This window comes from Argentina anserina, chromosome 1 (genome assembly GCF_933775445.1).
Source record: "Argentina anserina chromosome 1, drPotAnse1.1, whole genome shotgun sequence".
In the NCBI taxonomy this organism is placed as follows: domain Eukaryota; kingdom Viridiplantae; phylum Streptophyta; class Magnoliopsida; order Rosales; family Rosaceae; genus Argentina; species Argentina anserina.
This window is the reverse complement of record NC_065872.1, coordinates 213,468-225,279: the sequence shown is the minus strand read 5'-3', so window position 1 is coordinate 225,279 and position 11,812 is coordinate 213,468. Positions and strand designations below refer to the sequence as shown.

General features: G+C 38.8%; 2 protein-coding genes and 1 pseudogene across 2 annotated transcripts; 1 reads left to right on the top strand and 2 right to left on the bottom strand.

Moving 5' to 3' along the window:
* Positions 1-758: 758 nt before the first annotated feature.
* LOC126785494 (integrin-linked protein kinase 1-like) lies at positions 759-5,092 on the bottom strand. The gene is made up of 12 exons (XM_050511243.1): positions 4,253-5,092; positions 3,957-4,031; positions 3,757-3,861; positions 3,568-3,653; positions 3,215-3,335; positions 3,040-3,119; positions 2,834-2,896; positions 2,595-2,716; positions 2,435-2,520; positions 2,042-2,166; positions 1,338-1,469; positions 759-1,145 (listed from the first exon to the last, which is right to left on the bottom strand). Exons 1-12 carry the CDS (start codon positions 4,676-4,678, stop codon positions 1,139-1,141), a joined length of 1,428 nt encoding a protein of 475 aa, XP_050367200.1. The 5' UTR covers positions 4,679-5,092; the 3' UTR covers positions 759-1,138.
* Positions 5,093-6,020: 928 nt separating this feature from the next.
* On the top strand, positions 6,021-9,724 carry LOC126799626 (acetolactate synthase small subunit 2, chloroplastic). Its single transcript, XM_050526864.1, has 12 exons — positions 6,021-6,292; positions 6,375-6,591; positions 6,713-6,796; positions 6,902-6,970; positions 7,126-7,209; positions 7,327-7,479; positions 7,749-7,835; positions 8,148-8,252; positions 8,653-8,775; positions 8,925-9,077; positions 9,263-9,328; positions 9,426-9,724. The coding sequence occupies exons 1-12, from the start codon at positions 6,063-6,065 to the stop codon at positions 9,507-9,509; spliced, it is 1,455 nt and encodes a 484-aa protein (XP_050382821.1). The 5' UTR covers positions 6,021-6,062; the 3' UTR covers positions 9,510-9,724.
* Positions 9,725-9,862: 138 nt separating this feature from the next.
* Positions 9,863-11,610, bottom strand: LOC126783743 (2-alkenal reductase (NADP(+)-dependent)-like; annotated as a pseudogene).
* Between the last annotated feature and the right edge of the window lie 202 nt (positions 11,611-11,812).

Genomic DNA, 11,812 nt, shown 5'->3' with positions numbered 1-11,812 from the left:
CCCATACCCTTTCTCGCTTGTATGTAACAGATACTATCGTCAAAGAAGAGCTGAAAGAATATCATTATGAATTTATGAGGACTATTGGGAATGACATTATTTAACAAAAGGTCACCACAACACTTCCAACAATATTGTTGGTGAGAACCAAGAAATAAAAGAGAACTATTTAACCAATTACACTTTTGGATCACTTAGAGGAGTTATAGAATACTCATTTGGAGTATGGAAAAAAATAGAAAACTTTAAAAAAACATGCAAGGATATTCATAATTATATCCGAAAATATGCACATCATGATAAACATTTTGTCCGAGGTGAAGAAAGTGAAGGTGGTGGAGATGAAGAAGATGATAATGACGTAAAAGAACAAAATCATCATGGTGCACAAGAAATGGATAAATTAAGAAACACAAGATTGTTCAAAGTTTGATAGATGCGCGTGTATGAGTATTTATGTATTTACATGATCCTAATCAAAACTAAGTTATTAATATAAAAATATATTTGTTTAAGATAATTTTAAAACTATCCAGTTAATGTCATATATTTTCAAGCATTGTTTTAAACTAAAATTGACAAAAAATTATCTTACATGTCCAAATTGGTCATTTGACAAATTAAAAACATAAGCCAGTTTGAGTTTACCAAACGCTCTGTTATAACTTCTGCCACTAACAACCACTTATATAAACTAGTTTACCAAACAGTTTGCTACTTTACTTATTTAGTCGCTTAATCTAAAAAATCAACATAAACCAACTTTTTTTATAAGCTCAGTTGCACCAAACATAGCCTACATGTATTCTTTATCACTGCAAAATACGGTGTTTATAGGGACGGCTTCCGATGCAGAGATATATTATGTTGTGTACATTATTCTGTGTATGTAAACAAATGCTCTATAAGAAAGCTTCTTCACACATGATGATGATGATACATAGCAAGACATTCTTCCAGCTCCTCAGCAAACATCAATTACGGTAATAATTCAACTTTAGGCTGACCCGATTGATTAGTCCAAGCCCCTCTCCAGTGTGACTACTGACTAGTAATACAACATGGAGCCCCAAAACACCCAACTCTACTATAAAACTTTTATCTTCTTGGTTCTGATGGAACTGAGAGCCTCCTCTTGTTATTTCCTGCGTATGATCAATCATTATGGATTACATTCTTAGAGCAAGAACAAGAGCGCAAACTAAAGTCCAGACATTTTTACCATCCAATTGATGTTCCGTGTTTCAAATTTATTAACAGGTCTAACATTTTTCTCAAAAAAAAAAAAAAACAGCCAACACTAAGAGATTTAGGAGATACTTAGGAGGGCGACATACCAAGGAAGCTTAAAAGTATCTTTCCACCATCCCTGCTTTGTGCAGTTCGCAACTATCTTATCCAACCGTACAATAATCTCAGAGAATGTTGGCCTACAATAGGGGTCTGGGTTCCAACATTCCTCGATCAATCTGTATACACATTATTGAAGTATATAGAGTATTATCATTCCTTTATCAAAAATAAAAAGAAACATGTCATCACTTTTGATTTAGAAAAGATATCCTCACTCTCATATACTTGATATGAAATCTTATGTGTTCAACAGCACCCTCAGCATTCAATATCTCAAGCCGGAAGGTATGACTTAACAATGTTATCATATATTTAGAAAAAGAATTGCATTGTTCTGGAAATGATAAAACCCCCATATGCAAATTATGGGAGTGACTGAGATCATTATCTTGCAAAGGTAATATGCTATTCCATGAAGGACCCAACTAAATAAATGCAGGAGCATATTCATTTTCTTTTCCTTTTAAGAAACAATTGAAACTAAACCAGGACTTCCTAAGCTGTCTTTGAAAAGAAAAGCACATAGCTAGATAAACAGGATACTAAGTAAATATTCTAAAGGTGCCAGCACATTGCACGGTTTACTTTTTAATTGTCACATAGATGCAATTCATTAAATTCATGAATTTTCCCAAAAATTTAGACGAAGTGGACATATGTTAACAGAGAAATTAGAAAACAAACTTACTCTTTTAGTACAGAAGGATAAATTTTTGACTTCGTTCTCATTGGTGGTCTTTTTCCTTCTAAACACATCATTTTTAAAGCCTCTTCAATAGGGTTCTGATGGAATGGCTGGACACCCTCAATCATCTATGAAAAATTAGAAACAAAATAGGAAACACAAAGTCAAGACTTTATGTACAACTAGTAGAAGGTTGTGTACTATTATTCAGAAAACAAACTCCACAAGAAGTTAAACAGTAAACACCAATCGCAAAGTCGCCCAAGGCGTGGAAAGGGTTACATATGTCATAGATAGGAATATGTAGCTGAACAAGCATTGAACAATCAAGACAGGCAAGATGAGAAACAACTGAACCAAACATCCTTTTGAACATGAACATAGATAGGAAAGCACCTCATATAATATGAGACCGAAAGAATATGCATCCGCACTTCTGTCAAAAATTTCATCTCTGTAAATCTCAGGTGCCAAATAGAGACCTACAGATCAGAAGAACAATAATGACTGAAACCATAATGAATATTCTCAGATGAGGCTCAGTCACACAACTTACTTGAATGACCATTGTTTGCCCAAGGCTGTGACAGTTTTGCTTTGTCAGGAGAAATATTTGACAACCTTATCAACCCGAATCCAGTTATCTTCAAATGACCTCCATTATCAAGCAAAATATTTCTGGCACCTTACCAAAATTTCGAATATTAAAGTAAAGCACATCCCAACAATAACAGACAGAATTCAACTGGCAATTGCTACAGACATTAAATCAACTTTGGGAGTTGGTTGCCTTACTTTGGCTTTAAGTCACAGTGGATTATCGGGTCTGGTTTACATTCGTGAAGATAATTCATGCCCCTGATAACAACAATAAGTAAAAGAAAAGTTAGTAAATGATGGACTAGCTGCAGAAGCATTAGAAGGAACACCAAACTTGAAATTTAAGCATATGATGTGTAAGGCCCTTCAGAAATAATGATTGGAAAATAAGTTGCACATGCCTTGCAATGTCAAGAGCAAATCTCAGTGCTTTTGATGGAGATAAACGTCCTTTCCTTAGAATATAGCTTCCTAAGTCACCCTGAAAGATCACCACAAAAGAAAGGTCAGTTCATGGTTAAAACATACGTGGGTTATACAAATGTGCTTACGCGTGCAAAGAGATATAGATCTTACTTTCGCATGATATTCTACAACAATCATCATGGGTATATTCTGGGTAACAGCACCAACAAACTGAACGACATTCGGATGCCGAACCTTCTCTAGCAATGTCAATTCATTATTGAAAGCATTTCTGCTCAATTTAAAGGAAAATTGTCAAAAGGTATAACATAAGAATGTACCGTTAGAAGTCTACAATACAACATGGAAGTCCCCAGAATGGCAAAGAACCTAACAACACCAAAAGGCTGATTACTCAAATACATGAAGTTTTAATTTTTGCATGAGTAGAGCACAATTATATAGAAAATAAAGCCAGAAGAAATTCTTATTTAGCACAATCTTAGGCAGGAGCTAGCGCATACATGCTTTCAGGGTCTGAATAGCTTTCCTTGTCTAGTATCTTAACAGAAACCTTTGTACCATTCCATTTAGCCACTTGATACGTTCCCTGTAGAGTTACACACAAACCATAAACTTAGTTCTTTTGCATATATACATGGACTTAAGAAGAGCAAGCAGAAATCTAAAAAGTAGAGCAGAAAAGGGAAGACCTTTGTTATTCCATCACCCTTTCGAACTTGAAGCTCTAACGGATTAAGCTCATATTCTGGAACTTCTCGAGGATTTGCAACTGTCATTGGCGTCTTCCTGGTTTTCTAGAAATTAAGTAAAGGAGATAATCAATTTGTTAATCTCCACGCAGCAGGCAGCAGAAATGGAAGTTTGAAAAACAGTTGAGTTGATAATGTACCGGAACTTTGGCTCCCCGCGCCTTCAAAATGTTGTACACGTCTGTATTCCCATAATACTTGGCATCAGCAGCTGCCTGTCCGCACCAGATTTATAATAACAAAAACAAACTCATAAACAATTCCAAATATTAACTACAACTTTGAAGGCTGAGCCTCCTTTTTTAACGAATAACAATGATTTTGTTTTCTTCAAAATCGAAAGCTACATGTTACCGAATGATTGATTGGTTGAAGCTGCTTGGGAAGCAAGAATATGTATACATATGAAAATGGTAAAGAAGAAAGAGAGAGTTACCGTACTGCCCCAGCGATCGCGAGCATCGATGTTGGCCTTGCGGCTGAGCAGGAGGCGGCAAACGTCGACGTGGCCCTCGCAGGCGACGATGTGGAGAGCGGTGCGGCCATCTAAGTCGATGCTGTTGACGTCAATGCCTTGATTGAGAAGGTCTTCGACGCCGTTGACGTCATTGCGGCAAGCAAGGAAGAGCAGCTGCATGGTCGAGTCGAGATTCTCCGGCACGGAGAGCTCGACGTCGTCCTCGCTGGGGCTGCGGCGAATGGGGTCAAGAGAAGACTGGCGGCCGAAGCTGAAGCGGAGGTTGTTGCGCCTGGGATCGAGGGAGGACTGACGGCTGAACTGGCGGCTGAGATTCCGGCGGATGGAGCCGGTGGAGAACTGGCGGGAAATGCCTCGCTTGAGTTGCGCCGCGATGTTCTCCATTTTGAGCTGCGCTTGATGTTGTTGTCGTCGTCGTCGTTCCGAACAATTGTGGTGGCGGCGCTAGAGACAGTATCTGATAATCATCATCATCATGGTTTGATCGAGCGAGGGTGTCCTCTCGATTCTGTTGTGTGTTTAGTGATGGTGGGTTCGGATCGAGAGCTTGAGCGGGAGTGAGAGAAGCTCTCGATGCCGATAGAGGCCGGCGGCAAGAGAGAGAGAGAGAAGAAGAAGAATGGTTGAGAAAAGAAAACTAAGGAAGAAGAAGAGAGATCCGAGCGATGCGCGACATGTGAATGAATATACAAGGAAGGAAGGAAGGAATTGTCTCTCAACGGTGGGTCTGCTATCACTGGTGCGCAAAAGCCTCCTCCTCCTCTAGTTTTTCCTCCTTTTTATTTTTCCCTTTATAACCCAACCTAACCCAATTATTGTGTAACCCCCATTTGCTTAATTATTAACGGATGACAGAACTATTGTAACAGGCTCCTGCAGTACTGTGCTGCTTTTGTGTTCATCTGAAAAAGGAGAGGAAGTGCGTTTACGTTGAGAATGACATGCTTGGTTTTATTAACGTGCAGAATTGATGGAGAATAATTTACAGGACGGTGATGGAAGGGAATGGGGATGAGTCACTGCAAGTCAGTCCACTGTATGAGTCACTTGCAGGTCAGCCCGGCCGACAAGGGATTTTATAATTAAGCTTCAATGGGATTACCTAACTAATCACACACTAATTTTGGATTAATGGGGATTGAAGGCATGCCATTTTATATACGCAACCGTATACAGAGCCGGTAGATGCCTGCACTGGATGGAGACAAAGCCCACTTTGGTGTAAGTCCAAAAGGACAGCCAGATCAAACTAATCAAGGCCATTATTATCATTTTATGAGATATAAACACGTACCAGCCGAAAATTCTCCAGTAACCTACGTGGCACAGCCATAACGGCATAACCATGTATTAGTTAATTTTGGTTTGACAAATATTTATTTATTGACAAATATTTAGTGCGTATGGTACACGATCTGCTAACAATCGAAAAATGAAGAAGAAGCTCGGACTATTTCCTGCCATTAGTGACAATCTCTGGAATTAAAATCGAGCATGATTCCTCAATCACAACTGTACAGCAAATAAAATGCAGCTTGCTGCTGGTATAATTTCTATTTTGGGGGCTCACATCATTTTTGGACCTGGCAGGGTAAACCGGAGAGAGTACAGAGTCCAGATCCAAGTAAAAGCCTATTGGGCTGGGACCACCGAAGATCCAAGAGCCTGACAAGGGGCGTTATAGTCAAATCCCTTTATGGTACTCGATATATTAATAATTCACTTGGATGTGTCATGTGTAGACGTCATTCCATTTCTCCGGCCGGCCATGGCGACTATTTCAGCTCCGCATCCCTTCCCCTCCTCAAAAACGAAACAGCTGTCTTCCTCTTCCAGGCTCTTCTTTGCCTCCTCTGAAACTATTACGCTTGCTTCTTCAGCAGTCTCCCGATCGATAAGTCACACCCATCATCATCATGACCGCTACACCAAACTCGTCGTCTCCGCTTCTAAAAGCATCGACCAAACAATCTCCGACTACGGCTCTCCCCGCCCCAAGTATGTTTCTTATTTTGTGTTTTATGTTTACGCATCAGAATTTACTGTTTGCTTCAATTCAATTCATTGATGCATTGATCAGGGGAGTGAGGAGGCATGCGATTTCGGTGTTTGTTGGGGACGAAAGCGGAATGATAAACCGGATATCAGGGGTATTTGCAAGGAGGGGATTCAACATTGAGTCCCTTGCTGTTGGTTTGAACAAGGACAAAGCCCTCTTCACCATTGTCGTCTCCGGAACCGATAACGTCTTACGCCAGGTCATTGAGCAGCTCAACAAGCTCGTCAATGTCATCAAGGTCCTCCACTTTTTCTTATTATTCTTCTCTCATTTCTGCACCGTTTACACCTGTTGAACTGCTATTGTAACTGTTTTTTTTTACTCATCTTCTGAGGTTCGTTTGATAATCTAATGCCTAGGTTGATGATCTCTCTACTGAACCTCAAGTAGAACGTGAACTAATGCTTATCAAAGTAAATGCAGAGCCACATTACCTTGCTGAGGTACTTACTTCCCTGTGTTCAACATTGCAACCTTTCATCATAGTTTTCGATTTTTTTTTTCTGTTTTTAATGATTATCGCTCTTGTGTTTGTTTCTTATTTGCAGCTCAAGTGGATAGTCAATATCTTTAGAGCAAAAATCGTAGATATCTCAGACCATTCAGTAACCATTGAGGTACTCTTTTTTGAAAGTTTAGTGCATATATCATCTCTAGGCATGCCTTTTCCGAAAATGTATCTCCATTGTCTCCCTGACTGAAAATAGCTCTTGCATTTTGATTTTTATTTATCGAGTCTTGACATTGAGTTACTTGATTCTTTATGATACAGGTGACAGGAGATCCTGGGAAGATGGTTGCTCTTCAAAGAAATCTAAGCAAGTTTGGGATCAGAGAAGTTGCCAGAACCGGAAAGGTGCAAACTTGAAGACCAATAGCAGCCATTTTAGCTGTTTTCTTCTACTTTTACTAACTCGTAATCATTTACTGATGTATTTGATGTGTCAATATCTTTAATCTTTCCTGCTCATAGATAGCTTTGAGGAGAGAAAAGTTGGGAGCTTCTGCTCCATTTTGGCGCTATTCAGCAGCTTCATATCCAGATCTTGAGAGAAAAGTGACTGTTGATGCTCTTGCAGGGGTTGATAATGGAGTTGTCAACACCGAATCTGATACATCTTCTGGGGTATAACCTTCCTCAGCAAAGTTTATGCTGTATTGTTTATTTATTTCATTTGGTGTCCTCTACATTTAACAATGGGATTGTAGTATGAGGCTGCTCATGTTCCTCCATAAATAGAGTGGAACTATTGAAAAATAAAGTCGGAGTCATAATTCAAGTATTCCACTGCATGACTTTACCACATTCATCTTCAAATTCAGTGATATGTCTTATGGTATAACAGCACGTCATTATTGAACAATATATTGATGTATCTCTATCTGTTTCTGAAGGGTGATGTTTATCCTGTGGAGCCTTCTGGTACCGTTAGTGTCAATCAAGTCCTTAATGCTAACTGGGGTGTTCTCAATGATGAAGATGTAAGTCAGAAACTTTATAACTGCTCATAATTAGTTTTGTTTTTTTAGTTCTCGCTCTCTTTCAGTTGGGTGAAAGTCATACACTGCAACAATCACCAAATTGTGTTCAATACTTCAATTGTATTGAAAGTCTGAAACTGTTCAGCAGTAAAGTTTGGTCTACATATACTAAGCTTAATATATTTTTCTGAAAAGCTAGATTAGCTTACCCATAAAGTGCCCTTTTTATGAATATAATATTTTATGTTAATCTCCTAATTTTTCTCTGAAATTAAAGACTTTTACTTTTGCCTATTGATCAACTCTCTGCAGACCAGCGGACTTAGATCACACACTTTATCCTTGCTTGTAAACGATGTTCCTGGTGTTCTTTACATTATTACAGGCGTTTTTGCTAGAAGGGGTTATAACATTCAGGTAAATATTTTTAGACTGTTATTTTCTTTTTACGTCGTCTCTATTTTACACCAGATAGAAAAAAGAAACTTTGCATATATACATAATGGTCAAATGTGAAGCAGAAGGAGGAAAGCAGCCGCGTTTATTATAGTTGAGTGAAAAGTAGCAACTTCTTTAGGGCAATGTTCTTGACATATTGTATGATAAAATAAAGAAAACTGAAACATATTGACATGTTTTAGAATTATCTTCATTTTACTTAATCAAGTCGAGTTTGACATTTCAGAATTAAGAGTCTAAAAATTGTCGGACACTCAATCTACAAATATTTTAATTTTGGCCGATATTCTCGCTTCTATTTTCCATGCTATTTGAAATTATGGGCATCTCCTTAACTATACTGGTTTATTTTTATCAGAGCTTAGCTGTCGGCCATGCAGAAGTTGAGGGGCAATCTCGCATTACCACTGTTGTTCCTGCAACAGATGAATCAATTAGCAAGTTGGTGCAACAGCTTTATAAGCTTGTTGATGTGCATGATGTGAGTATGTTTAATTATTTTAGACACAGCATATGCTTAATGTCTTAGAATATTCGCTGGATTTATCTGTTGGGATTGACACAATGAGGGAATACAAAGCTATGCTATCTGGTTAATGTATAACTGTGGCTTACTGGTGACTTGTTCAGGTTCGAGATCTTACTAACTTGCCATTTGCTGAGCGAGAATTGATGTTGATAAAAATTGCTGCCAATGCTGTTGCTCGGAGAGATGTACTTGACATTGGAAACATCTTTAGGGCCAAGGCTGTTGACGTTTCTGACCACACTATAACCCTTGAGGTGAATTTGCCCTGCTGGCCTACCCAATATTTGGAATTAATTAGAACAATTATATTTTCTATAGGAATTCTGGATCTCTGCTGAATGTTACCAGAAAGATTTTGCCTTCTCATGTTCATGGGTTTTTAAATGGAGATTCCACCACTATTAGCACTGATCATCTTGATTGATATGTTTTCATCCAGCTCACAGGAGACCTAAACAAGATGGTTGCACTGCAGAGATTGTTGGAACCCTATGGGATTTGTGAGGTTTGTCCTGCAATCTTAATTGCATCTCGTAACTTTTAATACAATAGCTGTTTTGTCCAATAGGGGCTTCATTCTTGGTTATGTGTGGGTTTTGCAGGTGGCGCGTACTGGAAGAATTGCTCTGGTGCGTGAGTCAGGGGTTGATTCTAGATATCTCCGTGGATATTCTCTTCCTCTTTAGTTTGACAAACTAAGGGTGAGTGTGAGTGAGTTATAGATGTGTGCAAGGCAAATATGCATATTTCTTGTACATGCATATTAGTAAGACTACAGTTATAACTAGCAGATTTATTATGCACAAAATTTTGATGCAGATCAACTTTAATTAGGTTATTGCAGACCTATTCTTTTGTTTAGATTCATAATACACAGCGTACTGAAGTAGTACGGTTTCTGTGTTTGACATGAAGATAGTAACAGGTAATTTAGACCAGCGGTTTCAGAAATCCAGCATCGACTTTGAAAATCCTCCTCAAGAAGTCTTATCATTGTAAGGAAAAATACTAGGTTTTACCACATGAATGTGATATTTATTGATTATACACCATACTGAGCTAGTGTCTGATCATTCTCGGGAGACAACAACCACCTGCTTTCCGACATTGCGACCTGCAGAGTCCAATGAGAGCTGATGGAACACTTTCGAGGCCTTCAGCTATATCTTCCACACATGTGATCTTCCCTTTTATTACGTCTGGCAGAAGCGTTTCAAGAAATTTGTAGCGATGATAGTAACTAATAACAGTACAACCTTGCATCCGGATCTCTTTGGTTATCAGAGTCATCAAGTTTGTACACGTTGAGGCTTCTCAAGGTTGTACAATGATACAAACCATCGTTGGGATATAAGCTGCGTGGACAAGACCCCCGGGGATTTTGTACTCGCAACAACTATTATATGTCAATATATATGATACTGACCTTTATAAAGCTGCATCCAAGTTTGGTTCATCTTTATAATTGAAAGCCTCGTCATACCCGAACTTGTTCTTCAACAAATCAAACCTTAACTCACAGAAAAAGATACAGTATATTTAGAAAAACGTAAAACAGCAGTGGGGAGTTGATTGATAAACAAAAACCCATCAAGATTCAGAGAACCTTTTCTTTACTTCCGGCACTTCCCACAACATAGCAACCCATGAGTTTGGCAAATTGGCTAACAAGTTGACCTACTGCTCCCGATGCTGCTGATATGAAGACTCTCTCTCCTTTCTTAGGAGAGCAAACCTCATAAAAACCTGCATAAGCAGTCATTCCAGGCACACCAAGAATTCCAGTATAGTATGAGAGAGGCACATCAGTATTGTCAATCTTGAAAAGAGTCTCTGTTGCACCGATGACAATATATTCCTCCCAACCAATGTTTCCCCAAACCAAGTCGCCTTGCTTAAGGTTTGCATCCCCAGATTCCACGACTTTAGCCACTCCAAGTCCGGTTATAGGCCGGTTATGGCATATGAGTAATCAATCCTAAATATGTAGTTATGTACTGTGTTCTTTGTAAATCAATATCAAATGTGGAACAAAAGCAGAGAGTTATTGACTGACCGGACAAGGAGTGATTGAGTTGATATAAGATGGAGTATCAGAGCGAGGCACGGTCATATGGGCTCGAATATAAGCAAAGTTCTAAAAAACGCTAGGCGCTAATCGGGTGGAAAGCTAGGAATTAGCGTCTAGAGGACTAGTCGGAGGACTAGGTTGGAACTAGGTTGTTTTTTTATTTTTAACTATGAATGCATATATTTATATAGAATAAAAATATAATTGATATCATAATGTTCAAATACAGTGAAAATACTTAAAATACAGATAAAATGTTTCACAACAATGAGACAATGAGATTTTAGAAATTAAAAAGCAATTGTGAGTTTGATTTTTCCAAGCATAGCTTGAAAAAAATTCAAACTCAAGCCGCCCACGCGCTGACTAGGCGGCCTAGTCATGGATTAGGCGGACTAGTCGGCCAACTATCAATTTCTTGCCTAACTCTGGGGACTAGGACATAATTGGACGGTGTGTGAGCGCCTGGCGCCTAGGCGGGACTAATCGGCCTGGATGGGGATTTTTAGTACCTTGAATATAAGGGTCGCAGGACAAGTAGAGGTTCTTGACCAAAACAGAAGTGAAACCTTGTGGGAGCTTTAGTGTGGTTGTACTAGTGATCAATTGCATGTCATATCTTTGGGGAAGCCGGTGACATAGTCTTTCAAGTTTCAATATCACCAATTCACCTGCTTGTTTCTCACTACTTCCTCTCCTCCTTTACCACTCGCCATTGCTATTGATTCTTCTTTAGTTTCTCTCTGTGTTTCTAAACCCCGTACAATTCGTCTATTTATAGTAAGAGACACGTACAGAGATCAACCAATGATAAACAACTGCAATGGTCATACAATGAGAGGCTAGAAATGATGCAGTCGCCTATGTCATCCATCACTTCAGCAGTTCAGCTTTGCTATCTATCTACAGAAACAGATC

Bases quoted from the DNA above. Each gene is read 5' to 3' on its own strand.
- LOC126785494 (XM_050511243.1), bottom strand. From the start codon at position 4,678: ATGGAGAACATCGCGGCGCAACTCAAGCGAGGCATTTCCCGCCAGTTC. The intron at 3,336-3,567 runs GTATGCGCTAGC...TAAATTGAGCAG, and splicing joins TATTCAGACCCTGAAAGCAT to AAATGCTTTCAATAATGAAT. The intron at 3,120-3,214 runs GTAAGATCTATA...GTGATCTTTCAG, and splicing joins TTGTAGAATATCATGCGAAA to GGTGACTTAGGAAGCTATAT.
- LOC126799626 (XM_050526864.1), top strand. From the start codon at position 6,063: ATGGCGACTATTTCAGCTCCGCATCCCTTCCCCTCCTCAAAAACGAAA. The intron at 7,210-7,326 runs GTGCAAACTTGA...TCCTGCTCATAG, and splicing joins AAGTTGCCAGAACCGGAAAG to ATAGCTTTGAGGAGAGAAAA. The intron at 7,480-7,748 runs GTATAACCTTCC...CTGTTTCTGAAG, and splicing joins AATCTGATACATCTTCTGGG to GGTGATGTTTATCCTGTGGA.